At 50.4% G+C, this 19192-nt stretch overlaps 1 protein-coding gene across 1 annotated transcript in view; it reads right to left on the bottom strand.

Moving 5' to 3' along the window:
• Nucleotides 1–19192, bottom strand: part of pld1b (phospholipase D1b) — a 51325-nt gene that overhangs the window by 4855 nt on the left and 27278 nt on the right. The window contains exons 15-20 of the mRNA XM_084443106.1: nucleotides 2737–2935; nucleotides 1328–1456; nucleotides 1111–1229; nucleotides 786–899; nucleotides 285–395; nucleotides 100–188 (exon numbers count right to left, since the gene is read on the bottom strand). Of these exons, the coding sequence (XP_084299232.1) occupies nucleotides 100–188; nucleotides 285–395; nucleotides 786–899; nucleotides 1111–1229; nucleotides 1328–1456; nucleotides 2737–2935 (761 nt within the window). The remainder of the gene's footprint in view (nucleotides 1–99; nucleotides 189–284; nucleotides 396–785; nucleotides 900–1110; nucleotides 1230–1327; nucleotides 1457–2736; nucleotides 2936–19192) is intronic.

The raw sequence follows: 19192 nt of genomic DNA, 5'->3' as shown, positions 1-19192 counted from the left end.
GTGTGCGTGTGTGTGTGTGTGAGTGTGTGTGTGTGTTTGTCTGTGTGTGTGCGTGCGTGTGTGTGCGTGTGTGCTTATTGCGTGCAAGTGTGTTCTAACTTGTAGGCTCTGAGGATGCGCTCAGCGATGGCGTCTCCAATCTTGTTGAAGACGTGTCTGTTATCAGCACAGCTGATGAAAAACTGGTTCTGAGGGCAGAGAGAATACGGCACGCTAACACACCGTTATGGAGAGCTATGTAGTGTTTTAATGGCCTTGTGTCACCTCCTGTCTCTCCTGTGTACCTCTATGTATATGTAGTGTTGGCTGTTTTTGATGACGTGCTCGTAGGCCTTGTGGATGGACTCCTCGTGGTACTTGATACCAGCTGACCAATCTGACGCTGACCGCAGGATCTGAGACAGGAGAAAAAAAGAATGTGTGTGTGTGTGTGTGAGTGTGTGTGTGTGAGAGAGAGAGAGAGAGAAAGAGAGAGAGAGACATAACGCTGAGAGACTCTGTGATAGTGTGTGTACAGTATGTCTGTGTGTGTGTGTGTGTGTGTGTGTGTGTGTGTGTGTGTGTGTGTGTGTGTGTGTGTGTGTGTGTGTGTGAGTGTAGGAGAGACGAGCGAGGCTGACATGTGTGAGTGAGTGAGTGAGTGAGTGAGTGAGTGAGTGAGTGAGTGAGAGAGTGAGAGAGAGAGATAGAGATAGAGAGACGGGAGAGGCTGACATGTGAGTGTGTGTATGTGTGCGAGAGAGAGAGATAGAGAGGGAGGGAGAAAGAGAGGGTGAGGTTGTTACCTGGACTTTAACAGGGATGCAGTTGGGAACTTGGTATCTGATCTCTGCAGCGGTGGTGTGGGACTTGGGCAGGAGGTACGGGTAGGACAGAGAACGATACTTGGGCTTCATAATCTGTCAGACAGGGAGGCAGAAGACGAGGGAGAGAGTAGGAACATGATGGAGAGAGGGAGAGATGGTGAGAGAGAAGGTGAGAGAGAGAGAGAGGAGAGAGAGGCAGGGAGAGAGAGAGAGAGAGAGAGAAAGCAAAAACAAGGTTACAAAACTCTGACGAGAGACAGGAAGCCACAGCTCCAAGATGCGTCGTCCTGCTGTGACCCCTGACCTTGGTGAAGTTCCAGCGCTGGATGAAGTGTCTGGCCACGTCGCGCGCAGCCTTCCCGTGAACCGCCGACGAAATGTCGTGCCAAGGCATTCTGGGAGTCACGTGCCTGTCGATGAAGTCTGAGGCAGCAGACGAGGACACGGAAGCAGGACAGGAATTCAGACCACGGCGTCCCGCGTGCGCATCTGTGCATCGTGCGATCTGTCGGGGTTCTTACCGTCGAAGGGTTTGTCCAGCTGTATCCAGTCTTTGTGGACGAAGTTGCAGTAGTCTTTGCCGTGCCAGAAGCGCGTCTCTCCCACCAGCCCCACAACACCTGTGTTTAGAGTAGGCGCGGAGTTGCTCGCTAACACGCACGCACGCACACCCCCCCCCCCCACACACACACACACACACACAAATCAAGCCTTCAATTGGGAGAAAACCTATCTGAAACACACACACAAGGGGGGCAGTGGAAGGCACAGAGAGACAGAGAGAGCCTAGTACGTGAGAGGGTTATTTTCGAGAGGGTTAGTTGTGAGAGGGTTAGTTGTGAGAGGGTTAGTTGTGAGAGGACTAGTTTCAGCGCTTGCATCGTTGGATGGAGCTTTCATATCTAGAGTACCGTGGCAGAGCAGACTGAGGCAGGGTAACTGAGGGCAGGGGAGAAGGAAGCAGCTAAGAAAGCAAGCTTACAAAAAGCACATGACATCCCCACACCACAGGGAGCTAGGGTACACACACACACCATGGGGAGCTAGGGTACACACACACCACAGGGAGCTAGGGTACACACACACACACACCACAGGGAGCTAGGGTACACACACACACACCATGGGGAGCTAGGGTACACACACACACACACCATGGGGAGCTAGGGTACACACACACACCACAGGGAGCTAGGGTACACACACACCACAGGGAGCTAGGGTACACACACACACACCATGGGGAGCTAGGGTACACACACACACCATGGGGAGCTAGGGTACACACACACACACCATGGGGAGTTAGGGTACACACACACCACAGGGAGCTAGGGTACACACACACACCACAGGGAGCTAGGGTACACACACACACCATGGGGAGCGCGTGTGTGTGTGTGTGTGTGTGTGTGTGTATTATTATTATAGCCTAGGGGGAAAAAAACTATTAAAATCTAAAGGGCCTCTTGTGGTCTCTGAACGCCATTTTGGGTTTAATTGAAGTTTGGAGAAAATTAGACATTCATTTTCTGCTTCCACTCATTGGCTTCAACTGCAGATGCTGCCATCAACATATAGTTTATAGAGGCCTTCTGCTACAGAAGGGGAAACTCCAGATGTACTTGTACGCTGTTATGCTGGTTTTCACAGAGCTCAGAAAGAGTGGTACACTGAAAGACACACTGACTGACGTCTAGACAGACAGACAGACAGACAGACAGACAGACAGAATCACACACAGTTCCAATATCCACACTTTCAAAAGGAACCACTGCAAAGCACACTGGGATATGGGAGTTCCGCGCCGAGGCAGTCAAAGCCCCCGCCCCAAAAAGCTCATCGCCCAATCAGCAGACTGACTCACCAGCCTGAGCCTGTGCAATGGGAGGGGGCATTCTCACTCTCCATACATACTGTTCATACTCACTCTCCTCTGCGCTCTCCACACTGCTGACGCAGTCGGCGTTGGCCAGTCCGTGTTTCTGCAGGTGTCTCCTGAGGCTGAACCGGGTCCTCCTCGGCCTCATCTGCCCCTTCAACTTGGGCTGGTTCTCAGAGTCCACAGCCGTAGTGACGGCCTTCCCTGGACCGGGGGGAGAGGCCTTGTTGGAGGGGAAGGCCTCGCACTGTGGACAGAATCACATGACGTTGAAATATCAAGTTCCATACAGTATACTGTACTGTATCAGACAGTATGCGTTCTCTTCAGGTAATGATGCACAGACATGGCTGAGAAAAAAAACAAAACACAGAGGAACGGACTAGTAAACAACAACAAAAGTGGAAGAGGTGGGGAGAGAACCGGGAGGGGGAGAGGTACAGTAGCTGGTGTGGATGTCCAATCCTCACGTGTGTGTCTGTGATCAAGTGACTCCCCATGTCAGTCTAATTCTGTGTGTGTGTGTGTGTGTGTTGTCAAAAGATATAGCTAATGATGTTATCTGTGCATAGCTAATGATGTTATCTGTGTTAACAGTAATTTTAATACTAAGAATCTAGATATGTTCAGGTTTAGACACGAATCATGATAGATTTTTTATTTAACTGCTTTGTAACACTAATTAAAGTAGGGGCATGCCTGAACATGCCTGTTCAAAATCAAGAAGACCCTTAGTCATGATGATTGATCAGGACCTGCACACCTCCAGGACCCTAAAACAGTCCAATAAGATTGTGGCCGACCCTTCCTATCACAATGTCGTTGACCCACCCTCCTCTGGCAGGAGACTGTGGGACACACACCACAAAAATACCTTCTTTCCCACGGCCATCAGACTCATTAACAAGGCTTGTGTCGCCCCCACTGACTCTATACCCTTTGCATCACTTGCACATGACCTCTGGTTGTTCCACATATCACAACGGCACACACTGTACATAACACTGCTCATCCACCACACTACACTCTGCACACTCACTACGCATACACTCACCACACTCCAATCTATATATACAGTAGTATGTACAGTATATTGCATCTGCTCCTCCCCCTTTTTTTAGTATATCGTAATTTGCACATTGCACTGTCATGTGTTTGCACTGTCCTGTCCTGCACCCTGTCCTATGTCATCAGCAACAGCGTATGCCTTAACCCTAGTCAAATTCCTAGTATGTGTGAGCCATATACAGTACATGCCTAATAAACAGATCTTGAATCTTGATTGTTAGGGGCAGCCTCAGCTGCCGGCCCCTCTTGTATTTCCCAATATTCAGAATCTTCTTCCTAGGACATCTGACTTCCCATGCATGAAAAATCACTGAACTAATTTTATTTCAATATCTAATTATTCAATCTCAATCCCCACCGCTGTGATAACAATATTACTACTGTTCACCTTATTATTTATATAGGCTATGTTGTAAGAGATGTAAGAAGCAGTTCCCTTTGCTTCCAAACCATCATCTTATCTACTTCGTTTTGCTGCATTTTTTTGTTTTATTCTTTCATGGTTTTAGAGTCCAATCAACTTTTACCAAGAGGACTAAATTAAGTCCACCCATTCACCCAACTTCGTCCTAGAGCGTAGCCTACGTGACCGCACTCTGTGCGAGCGCAGCGTTCCATAGGCCTAGATAAGGCCTGCCGTAGGCTATTACTCAGTTCACCATGGATCTTCCTGGTATAAAGTTACTCTTTAGATTTTTTCCAGTAATACAAACTCCATATCCACTTCCTATTTTGATTTTAATCATTGACTCACACATGAACAAACCAGTTCCTAGGCTATTGTTCAATGATTAGCTACAGATCCGATTTCAGAATATTATTCCTGATTAAAGGACAGGTTCAGAATTTAGCATTATAAGCCATGCTATAAGGTTATTCACGATCATATACAACAGCCGATATCAAAGTTTCATCAAACAGTGCACTCTTGAGATATAACCCGTTGCCGCTAACACACAATGGATCCATAGGTGCATAGACAAAATCCCTCAAAAACACACAATGTTTTCAAAGACAAGAAACTCAAAGTGGTCACTGGTGTCCGTTGATGTTCTGGCAAAAAAATTGACACAAAGTATGCTTCTGATCGGGTTAGGTCTGCCAGCTTCTCACTTGGCTCAACATGAACATGACCTTCCCTTGGGTGTCTATAGTTTTGAGTTCAAGCCCAGGGTGAGAGTGAGAGTATATATAATAGGGAGCAACAATGCTCCTGGGGATTCCTGTGAATCCCCCAGTCTACAACTGTAGAAATGTAGCAATCTCTTGATTGTACAGTACGCAGAAGGGACAATGGACAATGAGTGGAAGAACGCTCCGATCTGGACTGAAAGGACAATAAGTCAGAACAGAAGCCTTCAGGTCCTTGCTGCAGTGGAATATGGAGGATTATTGTAATTGACAGTATGCTTAATGTATGCTCATTGCCCTGGCAATCAATCATTTAGATTGATTTAAAGTAACATTTGCAATCATTTAAAGTAACATTTGCATTTAAAGTTAAGGTTCTATTTTTTACTCCCCCCAGAGAGAAGAGCTCAGATAGGGGAGCAGTGTCCACTCTCTTGTATTTGTAAAAATTAAAATTAAACTAATTAAAATAAAATTATAATTATGCATGCTAAGGATCTGACAGGTTACCCTAGACTCTAAAAATAACTTATCCCTACAGTAAAAGTAAACTAAATATAATCTAGCAACCACACCAACAGACATCTTGCTCAGAGTAGAGCTGCCGTAACCCAAGTGGCACAAGTCCTGTATCCAAACTATCAGGTCACAGTAGGGGTGCAGTTTTGAGCAGCAGTGGGGGAAGGTTAGGGATAGGAGGTAGAGGCTAGAAGAATCTACTCAATCCCATCTTAATAATATTCATTAGAATCAGGTGAGACCCTGTGCCTGAAGGATAAACAATTGTTGGTGAAGAAGCTGGTGCTGGGCCCACATACTGGGGCTCCAGGAGACAGTGTGTGTGTGTGTGTGCGTGTCTGACCTGCTCCTGCTCCAGGGCCACGGAGCGCTTCATGCTTCCCACGTCAGTCAAACCCTGTGTGTGTGTGTTTGTGTGTGTCTGTCTGTCTGTGTCTCCCCCCAAAGCAGCGTCATTCCAGAGCCAGTCTAGCTATTGCCGCGACAACGTTATTCCCGTCCGTCTCTCTCCTCTCCCACTATGCGCTCATCTGCGCGCCGCCTCAGACCGGGCGTACGGCGCTCCAGCTCCTACAGAGCCCTCACCCACCTCTAACCCTCTCCAGCTCCCAACAGCACTTTGTCTTATTATTTAGTGGCAGGATTTTTGGCGCCTATTTTTGCATCCCCTATTGTTTTGTGGCAAACCTTTTTGTGGCTCCCCTCTTTTATTCCATTAAACCGCCCCTCCAGGCTTGAAACCTGATCATCTGGCTCCTCCATTGCTGTGCGCCTGGGTCTTACCTAACACATTTCAATCTGAATTTCTAAGAAGCCTTAAATAAACAGAACCAAAACCAACATAAGATTAAAAAAAGATTACAACAACAATCGTCTATATAGTTATTCTTATAAGATATATTCTTGTATTTATATCAACTTATAAGAATGCAATACACATTTTTTGTTCATCTGGGCTTCTTTCTGTCAGCTATGAAAATGTAATGAAGTGGCGCGAGTGCCTTCTGCAATAAAATAACGGCCAACACAAAGGTATGAAAATGGGGATTATATATAAACCATATAATAAGGAAACAAGAGCCGACTTTGTAAACAGGAGAGATAAGTTGCATGCGCGCCTGTGTGGGACTCGGTCGGAAGACAGCGCTTGGCAATTCTGAGCTATAAAATGATGCTCCGTGCTCATGTAATTCAAAATGCTCCTGTTTCGACTGTTAATAAGGATTACAGCTAAGCAAGTGGGCGTTTGTGCGTCCCATCGTTGTGGGCATGATTCGTGCTTTGCAGAGTTGGTACAGTTCGTGTGCAATGTATCCTTTCTGTACGGACCGGTATCGAATGGGTCACGCCCCGGTGCCGCTGCCTGCTGGTTAATTTCTCATGGTGTCATGAGAACCGTGTAGATTCAGCGTCATGAGAATCATGTAGATTCAACTCATGGATGTATTAATAGAACTGGATACAGCCACTCCATTCACTGACCGCTATCAACAATGAAGCCCTATTGAACCGCGCCATCTTGGCAAATTTGTAGTCATTTGACCATTTCCGGTGACTTTTGTACTTGCGCAGTTGTGCTTTTCTGGCCTTCCGGTGACTTTTGTACTTGCACAGTTGTACTTCTGTCCGACGCGCGTCCACGTCCACGGTCAACGTTGGCACCGCTTCTAGCTATCGAATGGCCGACTGGTGTAAGATGGATAGCCTAACGTTAGAGAGATAAATGTAGGCTATGGTTATGTTAATAAAGCTAACAATGATGTTGTAACATGCATGCAGCACTGCCGATCTGAACGATTGATTCATTATTACCATGGATCGGTATTGGGATTGATCAAGGGCGAATGTGAAATAGCAGCCACGAACTCAGCGGGTTATCCGAGATGCGGTAGCAGCGGCCAAAGCTCCTGCTGGCGGGGAGTGAAGCTCTTCAACTCGCCGGTCACTGGCTCCCTGGAGGAATTTAGCCTGGCTGCAATAACGTTATCGCGAACGGAATGAATACCATCTACTAGCAAACAAAACATGTTCAGTCATATTTAACCTGTTAAAACTAAGATGCCTGGATGAAAAAATAATTTCTCCAATGGATATATTTTACAAAAACAGGTTAATATGCAAGCCGGTTTTCATTGCTAAATCAAAGCGGGGAGAGCCGGGATTTTTCGTGGACGCGCGTCGGACAGAAAAGAACAACTGCGCAAGTACAAAAGTCACCGGAAATAGCAAAATGACTACAAATCTAGCCAAGATGGCGCGGTTCAATAGGCCTTCACTTTAGATTTCGAATCCTGGGGGCTTGATTCAACTCCACGGCTCGTTGCTCTCGGTTACCAAAATGAGAAAATGTTGAGGATGGTGCGCCTGTATGACGGGGCGGACTTCAACCTGCCGGATTACCTCCATGGAACTGCTTATTCCTTCAACCTGCAGCATTGAGTATCCAACCTCATGCTGAAAAATTACACTGACTGTAATAACACAATGTGCCACTTTGGGGATTATTTGAAGGAATAGAGAGAATGCCTATTTTCTGTAGGCTATATTTTGATGACACATCTCTATAGTTATGAGAACCCAGCACTTTCCCTTGGTGGTAATTTCTGCCATACACATTCACACCAACAACTATTGCATTTTTGTCTGTCCAACATTTTCACAGTTTGCTGCTGAGTCAATGTTTGCGCTCACAAAATTATAATGACAATTCATTCCTTTAGGCCTATTTGGTCTGTAACGTTTATCAGTTTAATTTTATCAATCACGTGACTAAAAAGAATAATACGTAATTGGTTGCAATATTTCAATTTTGCATTTTTTATACAGTATCACTGTGTGGACTTATTTTTTCCAACTGTCGATTTGTGTATACTTTCCTTTGAAAAATTGAAATTGAAATATTGACGCAGGTCAGAAAACGAAGGTTACGTATTGTAACCCCAGTTCTACGAGTGGAGCGGAGCCCCATAGGGGGGCGCTAGCGCTCCTATTGGTAACCCATGTTGGCATGCCAACAACCAATCTGAAGATAAAAATGTACTCCTTATCGTCCTAACCAATCACAGACCCCCCACCTACTATAAAGGTGGCTAAACCCCAGCAATCTGCTCTCCCACACTAAGTCAGACGAGCTAGAAAGCTAGAGGCAGGGCCCGGAAAAAACCCTATGGGGCTCCTCTCCACTCGTAGAACTGGGGTTACAATACGTAACCTTCGTTCTACATCGTGGAGCTACGCCCCATAGGGGGGCGCTAGCGCTCCTATTGGTAATAGGCGGAGCTCCAGCGATGCCCACAATGTACGCGGGCCAGGCCGACATAAAAACATCGACCCACTGGAGGCAAGGGAGTACACAAGCACCACACAGTAGTAAAGTGCAACTCCCTCCACCCGAACCCCAACGGAGGGCCGGTCAGGCAATAAGACGGGCGGACGAGGCAAAGGACCGCAAACGGAATGCAAGGGTCCCCTGGTGTCCACCAGGAGCTAGAAACCAAAGGCCGCGCACCCCGCACAGGGGGCGGAACAATGGTCAAGCTGCATAAACATGCAAGTAAAATTGGCCGGGAAGTTACCAAGCACAGCCCCGACCAACACAGCCACGCCATCTCAGGGCGTGGCCCCAGCAGCGACACTCAGGACAGAGTCTGCCAGGGAGCTAGATGGCACATCCAGTAGATAGAAGCGGATAAAAGGCGACGGCGACGCCCAGGACGTCGCAGCACAGATATCCTCCACACACACCCCTTGAAAGAGCGCAACCGAAGCGGCAACTCCTCTAGTGGAGTGCGCGCGCACCCGGCCAGGCAAAGGGCGACCTGCCGCGGTATACGCAGCAGAGATGCCCTCACAAAGCCAGCGAGAGAGGCGCTGCTTGGAAAGGGGGGAGCCCAGCTTGCCCGCACCGTAGCATACGAGCAGCTGAGGCGTGGTCCTGAACGAGGCCGTGCGCCTAATGTAAACAGAGAGCGCACGGACCGGGCACAAGAGATGCAACCGGGCGCCCTCCACCGAGCAGTGCGGAGGAGGAGAAAAGGCGCGCAGCTCCAGAGGCCTAGCACTATAAGAGTGCCTAACCACCTTGGGCAGGAAAACCGGGTTAGGCCTCAGAACGGCCTTACTGCCGTCCCCAGTGATGGTGAGGCAGCCCGGCTGCGTCGACAGCGCACACAGATCACTCACTCGCTTACCCGAGGAGCAATGCCGTTTTGATAGACATCCATCTGAGATCAACCTGCTCCAAAGGCTCGAACGGCACCTTGCACAGTGCGTCCAAAACCAGTGACAGATCCCACTGGGGGGCCAAGGCTCTGACAGGTGGTCTAAGCCGGACCACACCCGTCAAAAAACGCCTGACCAGAGGGTGTGCAAAGACCGTAGTCCTAGCAAACCCCTCATGGCATGCTGAAATAGCAGCCGCATACACCCTAATGGTGGAGGCAGCAAGCCCCAGGTCCAACAGATGTTGTAGGTAGGAGAGCACTGACTCAACTGAGCAGGTCTCCGGGTCTACATCTTCCTCATCACACCAACGCACGAAAGACTCCCACTTCCCAGCGTACAGGGGCGTCCACTCCCAGCGGGGGGCTGTCCGTCCGACTCAGAGAGAACCAAAGAGGACAGTGAGCATTCTCCCTTGTGGCGAACAGGTCCACTTTCGCAAGACCGAAGCGCGCCCAAAGATGTGACACAATCTGAGGATGCAGCCTCCACTCGTCGTGGCGCGGCCCGCCTCTCGACATGAGGTCGGCGCCGACATTCAAGTGGCCCGGAATGTGCTGAGCATGGAGGGAGCTCAGATTGGAGCTCGCCCACAGCCACAACCTCACCGCCGTGCGATAAAGAGCCACTGAGCGGACACCACCCTGACGGTTGATGTAAGCTACCGTGGCACGGTTGTCTGAGCGCACTAGCACAGGGAGCCCCCTCAGCGTAGGTGCAAAGTGCTGAAGAACCAGCAACACAGTCTCCAGCTCTAGGAGATTGATGTGCCTGTTCTCGCCAGGAGGCCAACGGCCCCCCACGGCTTGGGACAGGCACGTCCCTCCCCAGCCGGAGAGGGACGCGTCCGTGAAAATCGGTATGCGGAACGACACCCTGCCTAGAGGGACACCACGCGCGATGATGCGCGGGTTCCTCCAGAAAGCCACCGAAAGCCACAGGCGCGCATCGAGACAGAGTCCAAGTTGAGACCCAGATAAATGACAGACTGAGACAGGCGCGGCGTGCTCTTTTCCCAGTTGATGGCGAATCCCAAGCCTGTGAGATGAGTCACAAGCTGGGAGGTGTGCGACCTGGCCTGAGCGGCTGACGAGGCGAGGATCAGAAGGTCGTCCAGGTAGGCGAGCACTCTGATGCCCTCGCGCCTCAGTGGTAGAATCGCCGTTTCTAGGCACTTGGAAAACACCAGAGGAGCCAGCGCATAACCGAACGGGAGCCTGGTGTACTCGTAAGCCACACCCTGGACGGCAAAACGCAGAAACCTTCTGTGACCCTCTCTGATGGGAACATGAAAGTATGCGTCCTTTAGATCTATGCTTGTGAAGAAGTCTCCCTGGAGAACGGAGTCCAACAGGTGCCTCACTGTGAGCATACGAAAATGCCGTTTGGCTACGCATTTGTTCAGAAGGTGCAGGTCGAGGATGGGACGCATCCCCCCTGTTCGCTTCGGGACGAGGAAGTAACGAGAGTAAAATCCCGCCCCCAAGCGGCTCGGTGGAACCACCGCTATCGCCTCCTTGGATAGGAGCTCCGCTATCTCGGAGAAGGATGGAGGGTGGGCGATAAACTGAATCGCATACCCAGATGTCAGGATGCGAAACAGCCAGCGAGGGAGGCATGGCAACCGCATCCACGCCACTCTGCATCGCGAGAGAGGGCCCGCCGCCGTGCGCGGGACGTTCGCCAGAAAGCGATCGTATTCTAGAACGGCCCCGACCGCCACCGCTGGCACCTCCCCACCCGTGGGGGCTGCAGCAGTCCAAGGGGGGCCGCATATGAAAGGGAGGCGAACCGCAGACACTGTCATCACACACCGACTTACTTGAAGTGGGGGCAACATCAATGTCAGAACAGTGTAAACGTCCTCCAGAGCCTGGAGACGTAAGCTCGTAAGTAGCCCGAGAGCTGTTGTGAAAATCAACTATCATGTCTGCAGACAGTGGGGCCGCGTCAGTGTATGCACATGAAGAGGCCACCGACTTAACCTGTGTAGCGGTAGCCCTTGTATCGCTCACAACGCAAGGAAAAGGAGCATCGCTCTCATATGCAAATGAGGCAGACGGCTGAAGTAGCGGAGCCCAGTCATTGTATGCAAATGAGGCCGCTGCCGACATAGACTCAGTTTGTGTGGAGGCAGACGCCTTTGAACTTGCCGCGAAAAGTCGGGGAATCTTGCTCCCATATGCAAATGAGGCAGTCGACCCATACCGATGCAGCGCAACGGAGGGAACCAGTGACGTACGATCATTCAAATTTGAAGTATAGCAGAGCGAGCGCTCAATTTCAAATGAAGTTCGCTTAACGATGGTGCGTACACGAATACCTGCGCTCACCGTAGAAGTAGCAGAGAACGCCTTCCCAGTATTACACACCAAGCGAGACACAGGATTAACTCTCTGGCGAGCATTTCTCTTGGAAACGGAAAGTTTAGCTGCCGAAAGCTGACCCGTGGAGGGGGAAGGCTGCCCGACAAACTTCCTTGATATCCCCGCCGGGGTAGGAAGAGTAGCCAGGCTAGCGCTAGCTAACTGAGTGGATGAACTGGCCCGTAGTTTACTTGAGACATGATAACGGGGCAGAACAGCGCTACCCTCCACAGACTTAATTCTCTCGGCAGAGAGCGGAGGGGCAGGCGCAACCATCTCAGAACCAGAACCCAGAGACACATTAATCATAGCATCAGACTGTTAATCATAGCATCAGACTGTCGAGCATGGAAATGACACAAGTGACCACCAGTGTACACATGAGCATGCTCTTTATTGTGAGAACCCCTAATACAGGGACCACAACCATCCTCTAACGTGAGGGGAGGGCCATAGGGAACAATAGCAGCCTGAGCAGACGTTAATTGTCACGCATTAGTGCCGGGCTTCTTTCTCTTCCACTGCGGAGCAGGACCTTGGCGAGCGGTGGAAGGAGCATGGGGAGCCTGAGCAGATCGCTGGTTCGCGGGAGGGGGACCGGGGGCAGCCCTCAGAGGGGCGGACCTCGCCTTCCTCTTCCTCCTCCTTTACGGGGGCACGGGAGGCAGCAGACTGGGTCCTCTTGACCCCGAGATGCCTGGCCACCAGCTTGGACTGCTCCTCAACTTTGCCGAGGCGTTCCAGGGTTTCGCCGGCGGCAGAGCCGAACAGCCCGGACCGGTAGATGGGAGCATTCAGCAGAGCCGTGCGAGCTGTGTCGTTCACAGAGGAGACGCCCAGCCACAGCAGGGGATGGTGCACCACAGCGTTAGCCATGACGCGGCCAGTGCAGATCGCGGCAGCCTGGCAGAGCTGCATGGCCGCTCCAGCCGCAGCTTGGAGGTCGGGAACCCGTTCGGGAGATGGCGAGGCGCCGCTGCTCAACTCCGATGCCAGGGTAGTGACCAGGATGGAGATGGAGGAAACGGCGGCCGTGGCCTGGGCAGCGAGGACATACATGCGGTCGGAGAGGGTAGCCGCTTGTCGGTCTCGCGCCCCGGGAAGCTGAGGCTTCTTGGTATTGCTCCACGCAGCCGCGCCAGGAGCGAAGTGGGCGGCAAAGGAGGGCTCGAGCGCCGGGATGCCACCGGAGATGTCGCGCTCGTAGCCGGACACACGCGTGGCGTCAGTCCAGGCGTGAACCGGGGCCTTAGCCTGCTCGAGAGGCGCCACCCAGGTACTCTCGACAAACCTGTCGATATGTTCCATGACAGGGAGGGGCCGCTTGATTCTAGGTGGAAGGGTAACTCTTTCTGTCTGTACCAGGGTAGGTCTCGGGCCGCTGCTCGGGTATCGTCTTTGCCCGAGAGTAAAGCCCTGTAGCTTGATGTCCCCCAGAAGGTGCCGTGGAGGAAATCCGCCTGATCGACGTCGTCCTCTGCGGGTAGCTTCGGGATCCCAGTCAGGTCTTTCTCCGGGAGAGGTATTGGGATCAGATAAGGGTGTTTAAACTTGTCGGGATTTATCTGGAGCCATCGCTCAGTGAGGCATTCATACCGTTCGCCTTCGGTCAGTTTGGACAGATCCGGACAACGTCCCCTTGCTCCAGGCGACACGTACCAGTGCGAGATGTAGTGGATCCAGCAGATGAGGGGTCTGTCCCCCAGCTTGAGCTCGGGGCTACTCTGGAGTCTGCGCCCGCAGTGGCGCGGGCGTTATACGTTTTCATAGATTTTTCAGCCATATCAACACGCACAGAAATCATATTTACATAACTTTAAACCGTTGTTTTGTGTACAAGACATCTGTTTCGTGTCTTGAGATTTACAGCATTTATGATGAGGCTGCATGCGCTGCCTTCTCTGAATCTCCATTGGTTGGAGCTTTCCCCATGCGAATTCCCCACTGGTGGATTCAGCTGTCTATCAGCCTGAGACATAATAAACCAATGACCATCCACAATATTCACCACTTTCTATCAAGAGAGGCCCCCATTGGATAAACCTGGGCCATGTGGTTTGCAAACAACTCGGGAGGATCTTTTGAATCCGGCTGGGCTAACGTTACCTGAATGAACTTAGGCTACCTGAGATAAAATGAGCAAACAAAAAACAGGAGATGTGCTGAGGTTTTAGAGGCTGTCTTTGAGTTCAGCTCATCAGAAGAGGAGCTTGGGGGATTTGGAGACGTGACAACAATTTGGATCTCGTCGATGATGTAAGTTTGGTTAGCTTCGCTAACATTAGCCCATTCTTACCGGTAATTTTGACGTTACTGTAATGTTGCCGACTGCTTATGTTTGCTAGCACTGTTTATGTTAGCACTGTATGTTAGCTAGCTCTGTTTGTTCATGTTTTTTGCAAAATGATCAATCCTACTGTAAGTAATATTTGTGCGTAAAGGGAGTAACGTAGGGTGGTTTCACACACATAGTTTTGTGCACAGCAAACTAGCTTTGGGCCCGAGAGCGCTCTGTATGGGCCTGTGTGAACACAACAATCTTCTTCTTCTTCTTCCTTGGGTTTATGGCAGATCGCAAACAGCTTAAAGTTGCATACCGCCACCTACTGTACAAGAGTGTGCATCATCATGTCATCATCCTAGTGCTTACAGACTACAGTCTGCCCCACAACCGTGTGTCACCCAAGAAAGTAAATAGAGCCTTCCTGCAGATTCCTACCCCCTCCCCCTCCGTGCCCAGTAAACCCCTCAAATTCCATTCCCGTCCTGCTTCTCTGACCTCATCCCGGAGTCTCTCTCTCTCTTCTTCATAGTTGGGACAGTGCAATAGAACATGTTCAGTGTTTTCTGCAGCTCCACAGTGCCCACATGTATCACTCCCCAGTACAAACAAGGTGCCGTTCAGTCCCGTGTGATCAAACCTGAGTCTAGCCATGACGATTTCCTCCCTCCTGTTCTGTGCAGTGTAGTTCTTCACCATAACTGACTTCTGCACCCTGTGATACCCCCTCCTCTTCTGGTCTTCATCCCACCTCTTCTGCCAGAACTCAAATCCCTTCCTTCTAATCACCGGTTTCCCCTCTCCCTTCCCGAGCGGAACAGGCACCGAGATGACCTTAGTCAGCGCACCTTTCGCCAGTCTGTCTGCAGTCTCATTCCCTGTCACCCCCACATGTGCCGGAACCCAACAAAACTGCACGTCTATCCCACCCCTGTGAAGCCTAAACAAACTGTGATACAATTCTGTGATAAGTAGATCCTCTCTGATGGACTGGGTGGACTGTATACTGTCCAGCACTGATTTGGAGTCCGTGCACACCACCACTCTATCAGGTCTGACCTCCTCCACCCACTGCAACCCAAGGATGACCGCCACCATTTCAGCCGTGTACACAGATAACATATCAGACAGCCGCTTGGAAAGACCCACTTCGAACCCCGGGACATACACTCCAACCCCCACTCTATCCAGTTCATCCTTTGACCCGTCAGTGTAGATCTCCACACACCCGTAGTAACTCGCACGCAGATACATGCCCGTGTTCATACCCACTTCACCCGGCTGCCATCCATGTTCTCTCTCCAGAACGCGCCTGTCCACGGTCACTTCAGGGAAGAGCCAAGGGGGCACCCAACTAACTGGGGCAGATCTAGTGAACTCTATCCCCTCCAGCCCATAGTCCCTCACTGTGGCTTCAATAGTCCACCCAAACCCAGTCCCCTGGAACCTATTGAGTTCCCAGCAATCCCGCAACGTGAGCTTAGCAAGGTGGTTGTCCCCACACCCTTGCAGCCTAACCCAGTAGGCCAGCGCCAGTTTCTCCCGCCTGAGCTCCAGTGGCATTTCTCCACCTTCAATGAGCACCGCATTATTGGGGGTAGATCTAATAGCTCCTAAACAGATCCGCAGAGCCCTGTATTGCAACCGATCCACTTTAAGCAACGTAGACTTAGCTGCCACTGCATACACCACACCCCCATAGTCCAGAGCTGACCGCATCAGTGCCCTATAGATGTCCAGCATTGACTGCGTTCCTGCCCCCCAGTCACACCCAGCCACAGCACGCAGTAGATTGACAACCTTTTTGCACTTGGTTTCCAAGTGGCGAATGTGTACTGCCCATGTAAACCTGCTGTCGAGCCACAGGCCCAGGTATTTCAACTCTGTAACCAACTCCAGAGGCCGACCATAGAGCATGAGCCCCCCAGCCTCGAGCTTGCGCTTATTAGTGAAAACCATGTAGCAGGACTTGCTCGCTGACAGTTTGAACCCCCACTCATAAGACCACCTTTCCACCTTCTCAACTGCCTGCCTCAGCTTCCCGAACACGTACGGCACATTCCTTCCCCTCATCCAAATGGATATGGCATCGTATGCATAAAGAGCCGACTTGATGCATCCCTCAAGGTTCGCAAAAATATCATTAATCATCACTAGGGCTGTAACGATTATGCATTTTGCTTAACGATTAATTGTCAGCAAAATAATTGCGATTATTACAATAATTGTCAGAGTTGTTGACAGGGGGGGGGTGGGCTATTAAATAAAATTTGGAGTATACAAATAGCACATGAAGTGGACAATGCATCAGTGCTTCTTTAATACAGTGTCTCTTGTCATTAGTTGCTATGAACATATAGGACAAGTGCCAACAAGCTGAAGAATCCCATTGAACTAGGGTTGCTACCATATTAACTCTGCAACAGATTTTTATTTTATTTTAAAAAAATAAAAAATAAAAAATAAAATATATATATATATTTTTTTTTTTCATAACCGCTGTTAAAAAAAACAATCGGTCAGAAAAAATAATCGCGGTTTGACGATTATGTAATAATCGTTACAGCCCTAATCATCACATTAAACAACACCAGGCTGATCACACTCCCTTGAGGGATACCATTCACTATGCTGAACAGCTCTGAGACGACCGCACCCACCTTGACTCTAAGTGTCCTACCCGTTAAAAAGTCCATAACCCAATTGTACAACCTCCCCACAATACCCAAACGACTCAACTTGATAAGTAGCCCATCCCTCCACATAGAGTCATACGCCTTTTCAATGTCAAAATAAACTATCACCATCCCCTCCTTCATTTTCATTGACTTTTCAACTTCAGAGCAGACTCCAACCAGAGCATCCAGCGTGGAACGCCCTTTCCTAAATCCACTCTGACAGTGACTCAGTAGCCCTCTCCGTTCCAGCACATGACACAGCCTGCAAACTATCATCTTCTCCATCCATTTGCACAAATGAGAAGTCAATGCGATGGGCCTGTAGCCATCAGGCACAGCAGGGTCCTTCCCAGGCTTATGAAACGGCAAAATCACTGCACTCTTCCACCCACATGGCAAGATGCCCTCACTCCAGATTCTATTAAAAAATCTCAGTACAAGCTGTAAAGATGCCACGGGTAGCTGTCGGAACATGGCATAGCATAACTGGTCCTGCCCCGGGGCTGAATACCCGGTACCCTGCAAAGCTCATTTGAGCTCTGTCATTGTACAGTCCACATCTAGAGTTGACCCAAACTCACCTCTCCGATCCCACACATTCCCATGTCTACTAAGAGTGCAGATCTTCTGCTGCCTATGCACTTCATCCAGGTGCTCCCCACTATGCACTGCAGCAAAAGAAATTGACCACCCTAATATTGCCCCCCTCCCGCGGGCTGCACAAATCAACCACAACACATTCAACATCCACAGGAGAGCCACCTCCCTATAGGCTAGCCCATCTTTCAGAAAAGTCGCACACCCCCCACCACTTTGATTGTGCGCCCGATCTTTCCTTACAGACCTGAACCCGGGGATCACAAAATCCAACTGAGGCCGCAGCCAAGTCTCTTGCACACACACAACATCAGGAACTACATCTAACGGATATATATATACTTCTTCAATTCTTGGCCATTGGCTACAAGGCTCCTAGTATTCCACTGCAGAATATGAAGCACCATCAGTAAGGTTTCAACCCTCCCCATTATCCACTGGTTTATTCAACAAAGCATGTATCTGTTCCGCTTTAACCTCCGTCACCGCAAGGAATCTTTCGGCTGCCTCCACAATGGCTTTGATCTTATCGCTCTTCCCTTTATGCTGCGCTGCAACATTCATGACATGACAGATGAAGGCCACAAAATCCACCTTGCCCACTACCAGTGTGTCATCGCCAACACTACATTTGTGGGAACACACACTAGGCGGTGGAGCTGGAGCTTGGGGCCGGGGCCGCCTGTCCGGCACAGGACCAACACTCTGCACTGCAGCACTCTCAGTCACACCACTAGGAGGCTTGCTGCTCGGCCCCGCCGCCCTAACCGTCTTCAGTGCCTCCGCATACGATACCCCTGTCACCACCTTAACCCGTTGGACCTCCCTGGCTTCAATCTGCGCTACACATCCACCATATGCAGCACTGTGCTCACCCCCGCAATTACAACAACGCATCTTCGCATCTACCTCACACTTCCCATACTCATGTTGGCCCCCACAACGGGCGCATCTAACCTGACCCTTGCACTGCTGTGCTGTGTGCCCCATTCTCTGGCACTTGAAACATCTGAGCGGCTTGGGGATGAACGCCCTCACACTATACCTCACGTAACCCATTTGCACTGATGGAGGAAGGGCCTTCTCAAACTGAAGAACCACTGACAAGGTGGCCGTCAGCGCGCCATCCCTCTTGCTCATAAGTCTAGTGGCCTCAACCACCTTGCCTCCACGCAGCACCTTCTTGATCTCCTCCATAGACACACTCACAGGCACACCCGAAATCACACCCTTCAACCGTGCCATTGCACCCGGAACATGAGCCTTCACCCTTTCCCCGCCAAGCAAAGACATCCCCAGGATCTTGCTACTCTGTATCTCGCTGTTAGCACAAATCAATACTCGCCTATTGCCGAGAAACCGAGCAAACTTCACCTTCCCTATCTCTTTCTCGATCGCCGTAGTCAGTTTAAGGGGATGACAGTGCCCGCCATCCTGATCAAACTCCACAATTACCTTCCACTCCACGACACGACCGGGGCTCATCCGAGAGCTACTTCCACCGAGTCTCGACTGCTTCACACAGCCGCCCCCGGACTCACTACCTCCCGAACCCTGCCCCTGATCTCTCCTCTTCAAGCTCCTCCTCGGCCTCGCCTCACTCCACTCCATTTGTGTCCTGTACCCACCACTACCACCACCAC

Source organism: Borostomias antarcticus (assembly GCF_949987555.1).
Source record: "Borostomias antarcticus genome assembly, chromosome: 9".
NCBI lineage: Eukaryota > Metazoa > Chordata > Actinopteri > Stomiiformes > Stomiidae > Borostomias > Borostomias antarcticus.
This window is presented reverse-complemented; position numbering and strand designations above follow the sequence as displayed.